Source organism: Leucopleurus acutus (assembly GCF_964270905.1).
Source record: "Leucopleurus acutus genome assembly, chromosome: 12".
Lineage (NCBI taxonomy): Eukaryota > Metazoa > Chordata > Mammalia > Artiodactyla > Delphinidae > Leucopleurus > Leucopleurus acutus.
Genome location: NC_139154.1, coordinates 86,482,905 through 86,502,156, shown reverse-complemented (window position 1 = coordinate 86,502,156; position 19,252 = coordinate 86,482,905). Strand labels below are relative to the sequence as shown.

Genomic DNA, 19,252 nt, shown 5'->3' with positions numbered 1-19,252 from the left:
AAAGATTGAAAAAATAGGGGATGTAGGTCTCATAATAAAAAGGTAATAGTTAAAATGGGTTCAAACTTACGTAAAGAAAGGCAACTAACAAAATCAGTATTTGGGAGTGGACTTACTATTTAGTATGAACAATAGAATAGCAAGAAAAAGTCTTATCTTTGCCACTAATTGTATCTAAAATGACCTTGGCCAAGTTTCTTAACCTGTTTGAGTCTTAGTTTCCTCAAGAGGGGTTTGGAAAGGACTTGAAACAGCTCTTCCAATTAGAATCACCCATGGGCGTTTAAAAGTCCACATGGCTGTGCCCCTTTCTCAGACACATTGAATCAGAGTGTCCAAGGTGTGGGTAAGGCCAGCACGAGGCCCTTCCATGTTAGCTATTTCACACCCTTAGTAGGGAGCTGGGCAGCTTACTCTTGAATTTCATTTATAACAACTTTTACAAGCACCGTGTTTTATTCATCTAGTTTAAAAGTTTCACCCTTGAGTTGCGGGTAGGCCTATTTTCAAGTCTATTTTTTGGTCAAGAAGCTTTCTGGAACCAGAAGTCTCCTTGCTAATGCCTCCATCTCAGCAAGGCAATAAGTTACACTTAGCAACAAATAAGAGAGGACAGATGGTACTTGTAATAGTTATCAGTGTGAACTCTGATGTCTGATTGCGGTCAAATCCCGACTCCTGCCCTTAAAAGTTGTGTACCATTGAAAAGTTACTTAATTTCTCTGGACCTTAGTTTTCCTACCTGTAAAATGAAACATGGTTAGAAAGTAACACATAAGATTGTTATGAGGATCAAATGAATTAATATATGCAAAGTGCTCAGACAGTGCTAGAACACATTAAGTGCTCCATAAAGGCTAACTATTGTCATTATTAGATCTATAGACTCAGAACTCCTGGGGACAGGAGACAAAGTAGAGGGTAGAGTATAACATCTCTGACTGTCCTAATATCTATAGGTGTGATTCTGGGGGACTTTGGAGCCAGTTATGGGAGAAAATTTGCAGATGTACTACAAAAACTGTAATCCTTCTTGCTGTTGCTATCTTAGAAAGATTTAATAAGACACCACGTTTTACAGTCACCCCAGCTGAATAGCCAGGGTAGGGGAATTCCAGTGAAGTAGGGTAACCCCCAAATTGCCCAAATGTCTGCTTTATAAAAGCCCTATTTTTTTTAATTGATTAATTAATTAATTTATTTTTGGCTGCGTTGGATCTTCATTGCTGTGCCCGGGCTTTCTCTAGTTGTGGCGAGCAGGGGCTACTCTTCATTGTGGTGCGCAGACTTCTCACTGAGGTGGCTTCTCTTGTTGCAGAGCACGGGGTCTAGGTGCGCGGGCTTCAGTAGTTGTGGCTCGTGGGCTCTGGAGTGCGGGCTCAGTAGTTGTGGCACACGGGCTTAGTTGCTCTGCGGCATGTGGGATCTTCCTGGACCAGGGCTTGAACCCGTGTCCCCTGCACTGGCAGGTGGATTCTTTTTTTTTTTTTTTTGCGGTATGCGGGCCTCTCACTGTTGTGGCCTCTCCCGCTGCGGAGCACAGGCCCCGGACGCGCAGGCTCAGCGGCCATGGCTCACGGGCCCAGCCGCTCCGCGGCATGTGGGATCTTCCCAGACCGGGGCACGAACCCGTGTCCCCTGCATTGGCAGGCGGACTCTCAACCACTGCGCCACCAGGGAAGCCCAGGCAGGCGGATTCTTAACCACTGTGCCACCAGGGAAGCCCCCATTGACTACTTTTGTATTAAAAACCCTGAACCACACATATATACACATGTATATTAAACACAGAGACATAAATACATATTCAATATTTTTACAGCATTGGTGTTATAGGTAAACATGTGTTACGTGCTACTCTTTCTATGTTCTGTTACAGGTTCTTTGTACTACTGTTTAACATACCATATTTTAAGCATTTCCTGTGTCATACAATGAGCTTTAAAGCATCACATACATAATGCGACATAGTAATATGTTTATGTGCCATAATGTAAATATAAGCATATCACTGGGAACTTAATTGTTTCCAGTTAATTGATATACATCTTTTAAAAATAAATACCATATACACTAAGTCACGTACTGCACCTCTGATTAATTTTTTTGATTGATTCTAATGGTAGAATTATTTCCTCAGGTAATGGTCATTTTTAGAGCTTATAAATATTGCAAATTGCTTTCTTTTATCAATTTTACATTCTCCCAAGCAATACATATTTCCCTTTTGATTTATGCTTATCCACATAGAGTAAATTTTTTTGCCATGAAAATTGGATTCATATGAATATTTTCCAACTTGCCTTTTGTTTTTTTAATTTAATTTTTATTTTATATTAGACTATACTTGATTTACAATGTGGTGTTAGTTTCAGGTATACAGCAAAGTGATTCAGTTATACATATACATATATCCATTCTTTCTCGGATTCTTTTCCCATATAGATTATTACAGAATATTGAGCAGTGTTCCCTGAGCTATACAGTAGATCCTTGCTGTTTATCTATTTTATACACAGTAGTTGTGTATATGTTAATCCCAAATGCCTAATTTATCCCTCCCTGCCATATTTCTCCTTTGGTCACCATAAGTTTATAAAAGCCCAATTTGTACGCGGGCCTCTCAGTGTTGTGGCCTCTCCCGTTGCAGAGCACAGGCTCCGGACGCGCAGGCTCAGCGGCCATGGCTCAAGGGCCCAGCCGCTCCGCGGCATGTGGGATCTTCCCAGACCTGGGCACGAACCCGTGTCCCCTGCATCAGCAGGCGGACTCTCAACCACTGCGCCACCAGGGAAGCCCAAAGCCCTATTTTTAAAAAGCTGCTGGACGTCATTCCAGCTGTAGAACAAGAGCATCATTTATGCTATTGCTTTGCTTACTGTAATATTTTTCAATATTGAACAATTCTGCCATTTACAGGTACTATTTGTTTTTGTATTTCCCCACCTCTAAGTTCATGACTCCACCCTAATGCTAGCTAGCCATTTCTGATGTGGCGTTATACAAATTACTCGAATTAAACTGTATTCTCTCTATTTTTTAATCTGAGGATTTCTCAGTGCATCTCAAGGTAACGAGAATTATATGTCATAGTTTTGATGGAGTTTTGGGCAAGGTTTAATGATAAATTCGGTTAATAATGTTAATTGGGCAGAGAGATGTCTGAGCCTCGCTCCTCATGGATCTCTGGAAATTGGCACCAACTGTAAATGGGAGGAGAAATAAAGTCATACAGCCTCAAATCAGGGCCCCAGACACTGTCCTTGCCTCTAGTCCCATATCCATCCCTTGGGTGGAAGAATTCAACAAACAAGGCGGGATGAAAAGGCATTGAGTGAGGGCTCAACTTAGGTCTTAAGGGTGGACTTCACCTTCAGGGGAGATTTAGGAATATTAGATATAAATGACGATAAGATGTTTGTGTAGAACAAGCATCTTGTAATATTTTTAAAGGGTGGACATTGAAATCTCAAATGTACCATAGAGCAGATAAGAGGGAATATTTACAGAGTAACCAAGTGGCAAATTTTTACTAGTGAATAATGAACTTTGCTGATATCAGGTTATGTGGTTGGGTCTCAATCCCGATAAAGGAGTTTGCTGGGGTGTGTTAATGATGTGGACATGGCTCTTTCCAAAGTGACCATTCTGGAAAGAGATTTCCACACCTTAAAGCCAATATAAAGGGTAGAAGTTGCATGGGCAGCCTCATTTGCTCCAGCAGCTTCTGCCTTTCAGGCAAAATGAAAATCCTTGTGAGTATTTGTTTATGTTTCTTTACACCCTATGGTGGCTCCTTGCAGAGAATGCTCATATCTAATATGCCTTGGTTTTCAGGGGTCTCAGACAAACACTGCATGCTTCTAAACTTCTGTGATTGAATTCATGCTGTCTTTGGCAGGAATAATGTTGAATATTAATTTGTCCATATTTATTTGTCCATTGTCTGTTTCTTGAGATGTTTACTAAAAAATTACAAAGAAAAAAATTGGAAATATCTAGGGAATTTTAATTTGTAATATTTTGGTAATAATTCCTTATTATGAACTTTGGAGGGAATGTAGGCATTTTAGGACAACTGTATTTACTATCTAAAGGAGAAGTAGTGGGCTTCGCTGGTGGCGCAGTGGTTGAGAGTCCGCCTGCCGATGCAGGGGACACGGGTTCGTGCCCCGGTCCGGGAAGATCCCACATGCCGCGGAGCGGCTGGGCCCGTGAGCCATGGCCGCTGAGCCTGCGCGTCCGGAGCCTGTGCTCCACAACGGGAGAGGCCACAACAGTGAGAGGTCCGCGTAACACACACACACACACACACACACACACACACACACACACACAAAGGAGAAGTGGTGATTTTAAAATAATAATATCCATCATAGTAATAATAATGGCAGCCGTCATTTCCCAAGTGTGTACTAGGCCCTATGCTAAACATTTGCATGAATCATTTCATCCACGCACTTAAGCAATTCTATGAGCTCTGTAGTATTGCCCCATTCTATAGGTGAGGAGACTGAGGCACAGAGGAATGTGATTTCCCCAGGCCAGTAAATGTGGGATTTCGTCTTGAAATTTCTCCATCTTAGCTCCACTTACCAAGCAATCATGGCAAAGTAATCCTGCCATGACCACTGCAGCTGATCCCAGCCCTGATCCCATTCTCCCATAGCTCCACACTGCGGTACTCCATGGATGGTTAGTTGACTATGTTCTGATCCAGAATGGAGCTCCTTCCCCCAGTCTCTATCCCTTATTCTCATTGAGCTATTGAAGGAGAAAGCAAAATAATACCTCCCCATAAGGTGTTAAAGACTGGCAGCTTAAAGAGTCGCCTCTCCCAAAGTATCTTGATTTTTTTAGAGGATACCTAACCCTAAAACACAAACTGGAACAGTGGTATATTAATCATGGTGTTGAGTGAGGGGTTACTTGGGGGCAGGGGACACTTCCTGAACTCTCTCTAATCGTACCACTAAGGTGGCTAGCCCTTCACCCATCTATTCAGACCTCTGTATTAGATCCATTAAACAGAATACATAGGAGTGTCAGAGGTTGTCCAGGAGTCCAGGTTGTCCCTATGCAAGTAGGCAGGTTGGACAGCTGCATATAGGTCCATGTTAGACATTCTACCCACAGTCACCGGCAGAAAAATGTTATTGGTGAGATGCAAAAGGAAGGAGGAAAATCCCACTGACAGGTCCTAAAAATATCTGCCTTCTCCTTCATCTGCAATTTCGATGACCGTGCAGTACACTGTGATGTTCAGAAGAGAGAACACAAAACTGGGATCAGCATGTTGGATGAGTCTCTCATATAACTGCAACAAAATGTCAGCAGTGCCTCCATGTCAGTCTCACGGTCTGCTGGCCTAACACTTGTCTGATGGTATCACTAAGGAGACTGTGGAGGTTTTCCTTGATGTCAGCCTCAAAAGTTAATCATACCTCCAAGCATCGGATTTTCATAGTTTGCCTTTAGGAATCGATTGTATCTCTATCACCCATGAATCCACTTAAATCTGTCTTACTCTCTCAATCTCAAGGAACTAAGTAATTTTTTTAACCAAAAAAACAAAACTTGACTCCTGTATACTAAAGCCAGTGTGAATACCACTAGGGTCCTCCCCTTAGTAAAATGAGTCCTTCCTCACTGCTCACCTCTCCCAAGTTTTTTTTTTTTTTCTGGCATAAGAACTATGATTTCTAGAAGGTTGTGTTGTTAGGAAGGGTTGGGAATTTGGTAACAAAGGTAGAACCTGTGTCTGAAAAATAGCATGAACCCAACAAATGCCTGTCAAATGAATGAATGTGTGTTTCACATTTTGGAAGTGGACTGTTGACCATCCATGACCTCCCACCAGTGTCTTAACCATATGTTTTCTGTGATATTTGTGCTTGTCTTGTCCAATGTCACCTCATGTTCCCACCCTAAGTGACAGCCCTATTGTGAATAAATGTGACTGGTCGGTTTTTCAGGTGCTATTTCTGGTGGCACTGGCCATCTTTGGGACACAATCTCATGGATATGAGGTGAGTTGGTTCACTATAGACTTTATATCTTAGAGGTATTGGGAGAGGAAAAAGAAGATATGAGATAATGTGAAGGACAGTAGAGAGTCCACATGTCCTATGTGGGATGAAATTCCAGAAATAACCAATAACAGAAACAATGAGGTTGATTATTTCTTTCCAATCACGATACCTTAAAAAACATACCCCATTGCTTTAAAATGTGGTTAATTTCATTTCTCATGTAATGCCATTGCTTTGCCCATATATAATGCAGTGAACTATGAGGAAGACCTTTGCATTCTAATTTTAGCATGGGCTTTTGGTCTGGGATGCCAGTGGAGATGTTTCAAGGTTCAGTCTCTTGTTTGAAGCAATAGAAGGCTTTACTTTGCAGGGAGGGCTGCCTTTCCAATGCACATAGTTTATGAAAAAACCATTATGTCTTTTGTCAATCTAGGTTTATAACATCATCAGCCCAACTGACAATGGTGGCCCTATTCAGGAGACAATGACAATTGACAATGAAAAAAATACCGCCGTGATTAACATCCATGCAGGATCATGCTCCTCTACCACGATTTTTGACTATAAACATGTAAGCAGCAATATTTTATATTCTTCAGGAATGCACTTCTAAAGGGTGGAGGGGCAGCCATTTATTGTGCATTTGAATTCCAGGATCTATCCTTGCAATTCTTTCACAATATCCTTCCTTCTGCTTTTCCCCTTAAATAATCAAGCAATTGATTAAAAACCAATCAAACAAAACCATTTCTAATTAAAAAATGTGATGAGACAGGAAGCATACAAATTCGCTTGACCTTTTCAGGTGGAAAGCACAATCATGTTGGCTAACTACAGGCTCAGAAAGTGCCTGGAAGAGTGACTAAAACCCAAGGCCAGGCATGGCACACAGGCTCTCAAAAATATTCGTCAAATGGCTGAATGAATGAAGTAGGGCTTCTAATACAAAAAATTATACAGACAAAGAACAATAATGCAGCAAATAGTCACAAAGTAGCAGAAATCCAGAACAACTCTACACAGTTGACTATGTATATGCAGTAAATCATACTGCTTCTGGAAGAATGAAAATATCTAAACTAAAAACATTAAACTATTTCCAAGTTTCAGTTACTGGTATTAACAATAAATCTCAGGAAACTTATTCTGTCCTTGATTCATTTATTCTTTTGTTTGTTTTCCATTTGTTCCACCTGGGTGATGAGCCCGCTTTCACCTATGGAGAGAGCTATGCACTGTGGATATAAGTAGTCTGTAGTCCGTTGCACTGGACATTCGAATGTGACTTTCTTCTCCTTTTCTTATAGAAACCTCCTCACTCCCTCTGCCCCACTGGTAGTGGGAGTTCCACGACACATCTGAAAGCATAGAGTCTTTGAAAGATATGCTTTACAAGGAAGTTGTGCTGAAATTCTTTTTAAGCAGATGTCAGGGAAATCACAAAAGTATCTTTAAAAAAAATAGCGTAAGGATAGGTGAGAATTTGGTTAAAACCTCTTCCACTATCATCAGGTTCAGCCTCAGTCAATTTTTGGATTTTAAGGACAGGAAATTTGTGAGAACTGAAAAATAGGAACTAGAAAGACTTATAATATTTGCACTCTTATAGGCTGTATAATTATTTGGAACTATGTACAGAAAATTCCACTCTGTATGAAGATTCCAGAAGGTTCCTTTTGGCTCCAAGGACCTCACCCTCCATTGTTCTTCCAATCCCAACTTCCTCCAACCCATCCTAATCCAGTCTTAGGTGGAGAAAAGATAGAAGATGGTAAAGGAGGGGAGGGGAGAATCAATGAAAATGTATGTGTGGTGGGTGTGCAGGGTGTGGGTATGTTGAGGAGAGCTTCTAAAGCATCACTGTCCAGTAGAACTTTCTGCAATGGTAGAAATGCTCTATGTCTGCATTTTCCAATAGGGAAGCTACTAGCCACTTGCAGCTACTCAGCACTTGAAATGTGTGATGGAGGAAATACATTTTAAATTTTACTTAATTTGGATGTAAATTTATATGGCCACATGTGGCTGGTAGCTAACATATTGGAAAGCACAGTTCTAAAGAATACCGTATTTACTCCAAATTGAGGAAAAGGCAGAACAAAATCAATAGAAAGAGACAGAGAGCGGCTTCTTCTCAAGCTTTCAAACCCCAAACTGTAGACCCAAAACATGAAAAGTGGGGCACACATCGTGGGTTTACACAAATTCAGAGATAGAAATGACAAGTGAAAAAGTAAAACGACTATGTAAAAGAAGTCGAATGGATAGAACTGACTGCAGCTTGAAAATATCACTACGCATGCTCAAGGCTTTCCGCAAGGCCCATCCTCACCAAGCTCAGAACGCAGGGAACTGGGAGGGGCAGTAACTGTGCTCTTGCTGCTTCAGGGCTACATCGCCTCCAGGGTGCTCTCCCGAAGAGCCTGCTACATCTTGAAGATGAACCATAAGGCCATTCCTGCTCTGGACCAACTCCAACAGTACATCTTTGAGGGGCAGGTAAGTCTGGGGTAACCCTAAGTATTCCCTGTTCTTGAGCCAGGGAATCATACCTTATTGTGGCTATGGTACCCTCCACTTTAAAGCATCTTCACATTTATTGATTTTAGAGCAGGAATAAATCTCTTAGCTTGAGCTCCACCCTACAGCCCCCAATACAAAAACTTACAATAAATTCCAGTGTCTTTGTAGAAAGGACTAAACATTCTCTTCTCAGAGCAAGGCTTTAAGAAATAGTGATGGGCAGAAAAAATGAGTGATGATATCCAATGACACGATGGTGCAAAGAAATACAGCATAGTGAGAATAAACAAACACTGTGTGAGGCTAGGAATCTGAGATTTATTTCTCCTTTTGTGTCTTTTCATCGGGCACAGGATCACCCTCTCTGGGTTTCATTGTCACCAGCTGCAAAATAACATTGGTAATAATGAGGTTTCTCTACAGACCAAGTGGTCAAAAAGAGATGATATCTTGAGATTCCTGACCACCTCCTGTTTAATAATTCAAAAGAGAAAAAGTCACAATTTAGAATAAGTTACACCGGATTATGTCAATTTATTTCATCCTATTCCACTCCTACTGATCTAGGCTTTGAACAACATGTTCTCCGACAAATACATCTGGGTCAAGTATAACCCACTGCAGTCTCTGATCACAGATGTGGATTGGTTCCTGTCTGGATCACCCATCAGGCAGCTCTGCGAACATATCCCCTTGTACAAAGGGGAAGTGGCTGAAAAGACACGTGAGTACCAATAAATCATTCCTTCACCAGATATTTTCTGACAGCTCCAATATGTCAGCCACTCTTCCAGGTGCTGTGTGAAATACAAATAAACATGAAACATGACTCAGTTTGGTTTACTTTGGGAATTAAATATCTACCATGTGTGGAAATAGTGCTAAATGTTAGGGAGAGACAGAAATGAAACAACTCTGCCTCCAAGGAACACATAGTCTGATGGAGAAGTTAGTGACTTAAGACAGAAGATGGAATAAAAAAGATTCATGAGGACAAATGAAAAGCTATTGGAGTCTCTAAAGTACGGCATGGTAACTCTAGTTAATAATATGATATTGCATACTTGAAAGTTGCTGAGAGTAAATATTAAGCATTCTTACCACACACACACACACACACACACACACACACACACACACACGTTACATATGTTAACTACACAAGGTAATGGATGTGCTATCTTGAGCTTTTACAATGTATATGTATATCAAATTATCATGTTGTACACGTTACATATATACAGATATACTTGTCAATTATTTCTCAAAAAAGTTTAAAAATAGTCTCAGGATCTAAGATAAAATTGGTCCAAGAAAGAGCAGGCAAAGTGGACTGACAGAGAATAAAAACTGATTCATGCAGGTAACATATGTCACTGCAGTCATTACTGGTATTTTTACACAAAATTGCTGAGTATGGCAGAGTGACAGAGTGAAAGAAAAGCTGGATCACAGATGACAAAGGTAACAAGAGAAATTCCCCAGAGTAGTGGAAGGTAAAGAAGAAAAGAAGTAGCATTTATTGCCTATCTATTGCCCAGAAAAAATTAAGATATTTTTACTTTTCATAAGGTCATTAGTACTTGTAAGTAAAGGCATGCAGGCATGCCATTAATGCAGAATGTCATAGCATTAATCGAGTTGAGCCAGAGAGCACTTCTGGGAATTGTCAGTATATTTAAGCTAATATATTATTATTCTTTGCAATACAAGTATAGCTAAAATCTTGGGGAACATGAAATTACATGTACACCCCCTAGTCAAGACATTTACAAAAGGTCATTGGTTTGCTGAATTCTAGTAATTTCTTAATTCTCTTTCTTTAAAATTTTCTCCCCTTTTCAGATGATACTTGTGCTGAAGGCTGTGCAAAGGCTGGGCTCCTGGGCATCTTGGGAATTTCCATCTGTGCAGACCTTCACATTTAAGGCATCAGCCCACTGGTTTCATCTTTTCAGAGAAATACACGTTTCCACTCAACGGCCAAATTAAATTCTTTGTCAACGTCCCAACAAATTTTGAGATTCAGTAGTAAACATAAGTACGATATTTATAGATATCTGGGTGTTTTCTTTTCTTGTAAGCAGCAAAGGGAAGCCAAACAATGTTTATGTCAATATATAGAAGGAAAGAAATTGCCAGGATTTCAAGGAAAGTGCATAGCGTGAAAATTCCCAGGTAATATATGTGAGTCACATACAGTCTGGTCAGCTATGTACAAGTCTTCAGTTTTGCATTTGACACTTAGACCAGCTGCCCATCTGTCCAGCCAACGCACTGGGCAGCCTAGGTAGAGCAGGGGCTCAGGTGGCATTGACCTTCACCTAGTGAAGGAGATGGATTATTTATACCCTTATCAGACAACTTGACTGCTCAGGTGAAGAAAACTGTGCCCTCTGACAGAGCACCCAGCTTTGAGAGCCATTCACATAACTTTTAGCTCATCAAAGCAGTAGACTCAAACTTAATAAACACTATCATGATATATTTCATCCCAGAGTGAGGAGAGAGAGATAGAGAGGAACACACGTCACCCAGAGAAAGATGCCCATTACTGAAAATCTTTACAGGAGTGAGGCCCTAACTGGGAATGTCAAGTCAATATATAGAAGGAAAACAATTTTTAATATTTCAAATAAATTGCATAATGTGGGCAAATTCCCAGATCGTATGGTTGGTTATCATATGGAGTAGTCAGCGAGTGCAAGTTCAGAGCAAAGAGGAACTACTTTAACAAGAATTTCTGTCTTCATCAACTGCTCCTATTCCTAACACTATACATCTACTCCTTAATAACCGTTAGTACTGGGCTAGGTATGCTGGCAAAACTACAACAGTAAAGAAAGTTAAAATAACTGAGCTAAATTCTGGTAGGGGTGGCTGCAATTTATTGTCTCATCTCACCATAGAAGGATAGGGATATTCTGGTCTTGGTTGGGTAGTTAGAACTAGACGCTTGAAGATGGCCAGACTATATTTTTCCACTCTAAACTCTCTTTCTCTCTACATGTCTGCCTCAGGATCTGACACTGGCTTTCTCCATGGTGGTAAAACCAACATCACTCTGAGCCCCAAGGTCCCCATCTTCCTTGTGTCATCATCAGAAAGGAGATGGATTCTTAGTTCTAATTTCAGATTAGCTTTAATTAAAAAATCTCTGGAAAGGAGCCTCACTGAATCATGTGGGTACACGTCCTTACTCCTCTGGCTGGGGCTGGTGGGAGTGGGGTAGGGGAAGGGCTGTGATTGGCAACTTTTTTTGGAATTTACTGCTTAGAACTGTGTTATCCTTATTAGTTTTTATAATATTATTACCATTTTAAAAGCAGAAAACTTAAAAAGCGAAACTCAAAACAGAACTTTGAGTTCTGCTTTTTCCTACCTCTGCTTTCCTTAAATCAGTTGACCCTGCTCAGTTCTGGTGTCATGTTGAATACCTATTACAAGAAGCAGGTGGAATAGGCCAGGCACATGCCTAAGAGGAGTGAGTCCAAATGTAAGCTAAAAGGAAGTTGGGGCTCCATTAAACCTTCTCCAGAAAGGAGCCCTTTCTTAAGGGTTGGGGAGGGAAGATATTAATTCTGTTTTTGTTTTTGTTTGCCTCAAGGTATTTCTAGTTTCTCTTTTGACTTCTCTTTGAGCCAATGGTTAAGAGTGTGTGGTTTAATTTCCATGTACTTGTGAGTTTTTGTGTTTTCCTTTTGTTATTGCCTTCTAGTTTTATTGCACTGTGGTTGGAAAAGATTGGGAAAGATACCTGGAATGATTCCAATCTTCTTAAATTTGTTAAGACTTGTTTTGTGGACTAACATATGCTCTATCCTGGAGAATAGAATAGCATAGAATCCTGTTCCCTGTGCGCTTGAGGAGAATGTGTATTCTGCAGCTGGTGGATGGAATGTTCTGTATATGTCTGTTAGGTTCATTTGCTCTATAGTGTAGTTCAAGCCTGCTGTTTCCTTATTGATATTCTGTCTGAATGATCTACCCATTATTAAAGGTGGGGTATTGCAGTCCCCTAGTATTATTATATTGCTGTCTACTTCTCCCTTTAGATCAATCCGTATTTGCTTTTTATGTTTAGTGCATTGAGTGCACATATATTTATAATTGTTATATCTTCTTGGTAAATTGAGCTTTTTGTCATTATATCACAACCTTTTTTGTCTCTTGTGACAGTTTTTGACTTAAAGTCTATTTCGTCTGATATAAGTATAGCTACTCCTGCTCTCTTTTGGTTCTCATTTACATTGAATATCTTTTCCCATACCTTCACTTTCAGCCTATGTGTGTCCTTACATCTAAAGTGAGTCTCGTTTAGACAGCATAGTTGGATCTTGTTCTTTATTTATTTAACCACTGTATATTTTTTGATTTGGATATCAAATTTTCGAACCACAACAAAGCATCAAGGATGCTAGAGGAGCTTATCTCTCTAATAAAGCTGGCCCAAGAGAGCAGGCATGATCCAGAATATGAGTGTGCCAAAGGTGTTTTTGCAGAAATCTTGGTGAGGCTTGTAGATGGGGTTCTTATTTCCTATGACGTTTTGTTCCTCACAGTAAATGACACACAAATGGGATATTACTCAGCCCTAAAGAAAGAATGAATCTTGCTATTTGCAACAACATGGATGGACCTAGAGAGTATTATCTTAAGTGAAATAGTTCATACAGAGAAAGGCAAATATATATAATTTCACTTATGTGCGGAATCAAAAAACAGAACAAATGAACAAACATAACAAAACAGAACAGACTCATAGATACAGAGAACAAAAAGGTAGTTGCCAGAGGGGAGAGGGGTAAGGGGGATGAGTGAAATAATTGAGGAAGATTCAGAGGTACAAACCTCAGTTACAAAATAAGAGCATAGAATGGGGAATATAGTCAATTATAATGTAATATCTTTGTATGGTGACAGATGGTAGCTAGACTTATCATGGTGATCATTTTGTAATGTATAGAAATATCAAACCACTATTTTGTGCACCTGGAACTAACAGTGTTGTAGGTCAATTATATTTCAATTAAAAAATATGTAGACACTTGGAGGAAATACATCAAAATGCAAATGGTAGTCTTGTAGAATGAATTTGGGAATGTTCCGTCCTCTTCAAATTTTTGTAATAGTTTGAGAAAGCTAGGTATTAGTTCTTCTTTTTATGTTTTGTAGAATTCCCCTGTGAAGCTGTCCACCCCTGGGCTTTTGTTTCCTGGGAGTTTTTTAAATTACAAATTCAATTTCACCACTGGTGATTTGTCTGTTCAGATTGGCTATTTCTTCCTGATTCAGTCTTGGAAGGTGGTATGTTTCTAGAAATTTGTCCATTTCTTCTAGGTTGTCCAATTTGTTGGTATATAATTGTTCATAGTATTCTCTTATGATTTTTTGATATTGCTTGTTGTTTCTCCTTTTTCATTTTTTATTTTGTTTATCTGGGTCCTCTCTCTTTTTTCGTTGATGAGCCTGGCTAAAGGTTTATCATTTTTTAAAATCTTATTTAAAAAACTGGCTCTTGTTTTCATTGATGTTTTCTATTGTTTTTTTTTGGTCTCTATTTTATTTCCTCTCTGATCGCTATTATTTCCTTCCTTCTACTGACTTTGGGCTTTGTTTGTTCTTCTTCTTCTAATTCCTTTAGATAGTAGGTTAGGTTGTTTATTCATTGAGCATCTTTATGATCATTACCTTGTACTCTTTATCAGGTAGAATTGCTTATCTCCACTTTGCTTAGTTCTTCGGCTGGGGTTTTATCTCATTTCTTCATTTGGAACGTATTCCTTTGTAACCTCATCTTGCCTGATTCTCTATTTTTACTTCTATGTATTAGGTCGGTTGGTTATGTTTCCCTGTATTGGTGAAGTGATACGTAGGAGACATCTTATGGGGTTCGCAGCGCACACCCTTCTGGTGACCAGAGCTATATGCTCTAGAGGTGTCCTCTATATGGGCTGTGTGGGCCCCTCTCTTGTGGTGGGGTTGACTACCATGGGCACACTGGTAGGTGGGTCCTGCCCGCATGCTGGTTGGATGCTAGGCCCTGCCTAGTGCAGAGGTTGACAGCTATTGGTGGATGAAATTGGGCCCTAACATGACTGGAAGTGGCTGCCTGGAGGCTCCAGGGCTATTGCTAGCCTGCTAGTGGGGGTGCCTTTGGCTTGTGCTAGACCTCTGGTTGATGGGGCTCTGTCCCCACATGGCTGGTGGACTGTGGAGTCTTGGACTGTTAGTGAGTGAGGCCTGATCCCAGCATTAACAGGCTAGAAGGAGGACTTGAAACTGGTGTTTGCCAGCTCCAGTGCCCCTGTGGGAGCACAAGCTCCCAGAAATGGCTATTGGCAGCACCTATGTCCACAGGGTGAGTCCCAGTTGCCTCCTGCTTCTCCAAGAATTCCTCCAAGGTCAAAAAGTGCATCTGACCTAGGCTTCTTTCAAATTACTGGGTTTTGGAGTGTGTGATATTTTGTGTGCACCCTTTAAGAAAGGAGTCTCTGTTCCCTACAGCCTTCAGGCTTTCCCAAATGCAAACCCCATTGGCCTTCAAAGCTGGGTATTCTGGGGTCTCATCTTCCCAGGGCAGGACCTCTGGGCTGGGGAGCCTGATGTGGGGTTTGGACCACTTGCTCTGCAATTGTGATTATCCTCCTGTTTGTGGGTCACCTACCTGGGGTATGGGTCTTGACTCTACCTCATCTGTCCTTCCTACACCTCTTGTTGTGGTCCCTTCTTTACATCTTTAGTAGAAGATCTTTTCTATTAGTGTTCAGGTCATTCTCATCAATAGTTGCTCTGTAAATAGTTTTAATTTGAGGGATGCCTGTGGGAGGAGGTGAGCACAGGGTCTTCCTACTCCACCATCTTGGCCACTCCTATTCATCTATTGTTGATCAGAATTTCCTAATTTCTACAGCAAAAAAATCCACTGACTACTTAATTTCCATTCCCTATCCACCTGTTTCCTTCCAGCAGAACCTCAGTTTGTTTAAGTAGCTGTTAAAAAACCCTTATTTTTAGGGATATATTCCTTACTTTAGTTCCAAGTCTTCAGTAATGCTTGGTCTAAATCAGTGGTTTTTCAATTGGAGTATGGTCTTTTCTTTTCTCCTCTGGAGACATTTCACAGTGTTTGGAGACACTGTCACAGCTGGAAGGGGGTGCTACTGGGATGTGGCATGTAGAGAGAGGTCAAGGATGCTGCTAAACATTCTACAATGCACAGGACATCACCACAGCAAAGAATTTTCTGACCCCAAACGCCAATAGCGTTTAGGTTAAGAAAGCCTGGGCTAAATCTTATTTCCCTTAAGAAAAGAAGGTAATGTCAGTTTCCTTAGCTTATGATTGGTCTATGGGTGTCATGAATCCTCACTTCTGGTCAGTGAGATCTAAGTGGAAGTCTGCTAAGTGGGGCTTCCAGGAAGAAGAGCGACAGACTCAGGTGTCATGCAACTCTGCCCTTTGTCCTTTCCTACTGTCCTCCTCTCAATGTGGACATGATGCTGATGCCAGGAGATGTGTCTGCCATTTGGGGACAACCAGGTAGCAATCCTGGAGAGGAAAGTTCAGGAAAGAAAGAAAGAGCTAGAATGCCTGATTACATCATTCTAGTGCAGCACCAGCTGGGATTTTCTTTCCCTGGACTCATGTGATACAGATCAGTCCCTGCTTAAGTCACTGTGACTGTATTTTCTTTATTTGCAGCTAAAAAGCATTCCTTACAAATACACCTGAAAGAGGTGGAGTTAGTCCAACTGGCACACATATCCCAGGATCTGGGTCCACCCCAACACTGCTGCCTCTACTTCTCTTACCCCTACAACTCCTTTGGAAATTCTGGGCTCACCACATTGCTGCACATGTGCCGTAGAAAGGCAGTGCTCTGTGCCACTCACAGAATGACTGAGAAATAAATGGTACTTGGAGCCCACTGTCTAGCTCTGCTTGGCCTGCTATTCCTTTTATTAGTCCAGACACCATGCCCTGCTGCTCCCTCAGGAACCATGTGTGAGGTTGCAGAAACTCTGATGTGAAGGGCTCAGGACACATACAGGAATTGAATCAAGGGTTTCTTGGGGTTTGGGGGTCTAGGGGTCTACCCCACTGTAAGGTGGTAAGCCTGTTTCCTTTTAACCACTGGGGAAGGGTTCCCTGACATGGGTCCCTTCTGCTCATGCTGTAGCATGTGACCTAGTGAAGTGACACACCTCACTACCTCTAATGATGTAGCCCAGCTCTCAACCTTCCTCTGAAAAGTTACCTTTGCCTCACCCATCAGGGCATGGCCTCAGGTACATGGTGCCTGGTCAATGGACAAGCATCCTGTCCTCTTGTTAATTACCTTTGGGAGCCTCGCTATTCTCTTGTTTGCCCTGACTGATTGCTATAATAGGGAGAATCCTGGGGTAGTCGCCAGCCCTTTACAGTCTGAAGCTGGCCCTCACTCTATGTGTCCTGCCAGGGTGTATTTGATTTTTGCTAAGAGCTCCTCAGATTCCATCAATGTTCCTTTCTACTCCCTTGGGGTGAGGCTTGGGGGAGGGTATGTCTGGGAATAGCATGAAGGAAACCTCTAGGGTGTAGGGAATGTTCTACATCTCCATCTAGGTGATGGCTATATGGGTGTATATATGTAAAAATTCATTGTACTTAAAATCTGTATGCTTTACTGTATGTTATACCTCACTAAAAACGTTTATGTATTTTTAAAATGTAAAACACAACTGAATACAAAGAAGGCCCACCCAGTCTGTGGCAGTCTTAGGAAACACCTCAAGTTGGCCTTTGCTGTAGGAAACCCAGAGCGGCGTTGAAAGGCTCGTTCTCCAGCCCCACGTGCCCAGAGCCAGGCCAGGGGCCGAGTGCTGTGGAGGGACGAGGGTCCACCATGAGCAGCAGGTCAGCTCCAGGAGGAGGGCTGGGGGCACTGCCTGGATGAAACGCATCCCCCAAACTGACGAGGCCAATGAAGATGCCCCGTAGGAATAACTGCCCAGATACAGCTTAAACTGTGGGGACGGTCTCTCTACCCCAGGCAGCAGCAGGAAGAGAAGCAGCACATTCCTGGCAGGATAATGGGCCCCACTCCTGACCCCTGGGGAAGCTGAGAGCATGGAGTGGGCAGGGAGCCAGAGAATGAGCACTGAGCAGCCAGTAGCCTCGGCTGGTGAGCCAGCCCACGCAGACCTGGGGCTCGGGGCCAGTCGGCTCTCCCCCGAGGCTGCGGAGAGGCAGGCGCGATGAGGGCAGTTAGGGTTGCCTGCATCTAGGGTGGAAGGGGTGGGGCTAGTGAAGGGAGCAAGACTCCCCCTACAAGGAACCATGTCATTGGAGCATCGTTCTCTGAACTGGGAGGCAGGGAATTTGACCTCTGTCTTGGGCCTCCTTTCTGAGAAGGGCCTCCTGGGCAAGGGTGGAATTTTTGCAAGAATCTCAGAGATTTCTTGGAGGGAGGGTTTTGTGCAGTTCCCAGCTGGGCTGTAGACATGACCAAGGACCTCTGATGATCCTTCCAGTGCATGTCTGCAGGAAGATAAGGACAGAGCCAAGGGAGATTGAACTCTCAGGAGAGAGGGAGCTGGGATACGGTCGTACCCAACAAGCCCTAGACGGGAGGAGAAATGCCGAGCACGCTGTGATGTCTTGTGCTCAGATGTGTCCCCAGTCCAGTGTCCAAAGGGCTCATGCTCCAGGCCCCAGGGTGGTGGGTGGGGACTGTAAGTAGAAACAACAGAAGCCAAAGAAGAGAAATGCCTGTTTTTCACTAAGGAACCAGCGCGTATGTTGCAGCAGTGTGAACGACCGACACCAAAGCGACAGGAGAGACACAGTTCCTTATTTCGAGATGAGTCCAGAGGCCCAAGTTCCTCTGTCTGCTGAGGCTGAGACGGAGGCGTCTGCCCAGGCCGCGTGGTCAGTGGGGGAGCGGCAGGTGTTGGGGATGGCTCAGCCGTGAGCACAGCAGGCTGTGGGTTCCCAGTCCCCTCGGCCCAGTCCTAAGAGGCAGCGTTGGAGATGTCGGCAGAGGTCAGTAACAGCAGCTGTGCCAAGACAGGAAAAAAGGAAAAAAAAAAAGAGAGAGAGTAGAAGATTTCCCCGCTTAGAAGATGAGTGAGCTAATTCTTTTTTTTTTTTTTTTGCGGTATGCGGGCCTCTCACTGTAGTGGCCTCTCCCATTGCGGAGCACAGGCTCCGGACGCGCAGGCCCAGCGGCCATGGCTCACGGGCCCAGCCGCTCCGCAGCATGTGGGATCTTCCTGGACCGGGGCACGAACCCATGTCCCCTGCATCGGCAGGCGGACTCTCAACCACTGCGCCACCAGGGAAGCCCAAGTGAGCTAATTCTTAGCTACTTCCTAGGCCCTTCCAGGGACACTCCAAGATTATCGCCAAGGACTTAGCAAGAAGCTTGAGTTCCTCAATCACAGATAGAGGAAACAGTCTGTTGTGAATATCAGTGTGATTGTATTTTAAACAGAAGGCACGTGGTCTTGATGCACATGGAATACGTTTGGGTCAGGATGATGGGCACTGGTTTGAGATTCAAATATGGTAAATTTCATCGAGTGATGGATTAGGTGAACTCAAGGGTAAACGTTAACAATGGTCATCAGTAGGGTGATGCTGTAGACTAGAATGTTTATATCTCCCTAAAATTCATATGTTGAAACCTAATCCCCGATGTAATGAGATTA

General features: G+C 42.4%; 1 protein-coding gene across 1 annotated transcript; it reads left to right on the top strand.

Moving 5' to 3' along the window:
* Positions 1–3,743: 3,743 nt before the first annotated feature.
* GKN2 (gastrokine 2) lies at positions 3,744–10,486 on the top strand (the record flags this gene model as incomplete). Its single annotated transcript, XM_082852321.1, has 6 exons — positions 3,744–3,755; positions 5,976–6,029; positions 6,469–6,606; positions 8,424–8,534; positions 9,126–9,282; positions 10,404–10,486. 6 exons carry the CDS (start codon positions 3,744–3,746, stop codon positions 10,484–10,486), a joined length of 555 nt encoding a protein of 184 aa, XP_082708447.1.
* Between the last annotated feature and the right edge of the window lie 8,766 nt (positions 10,487–19,252).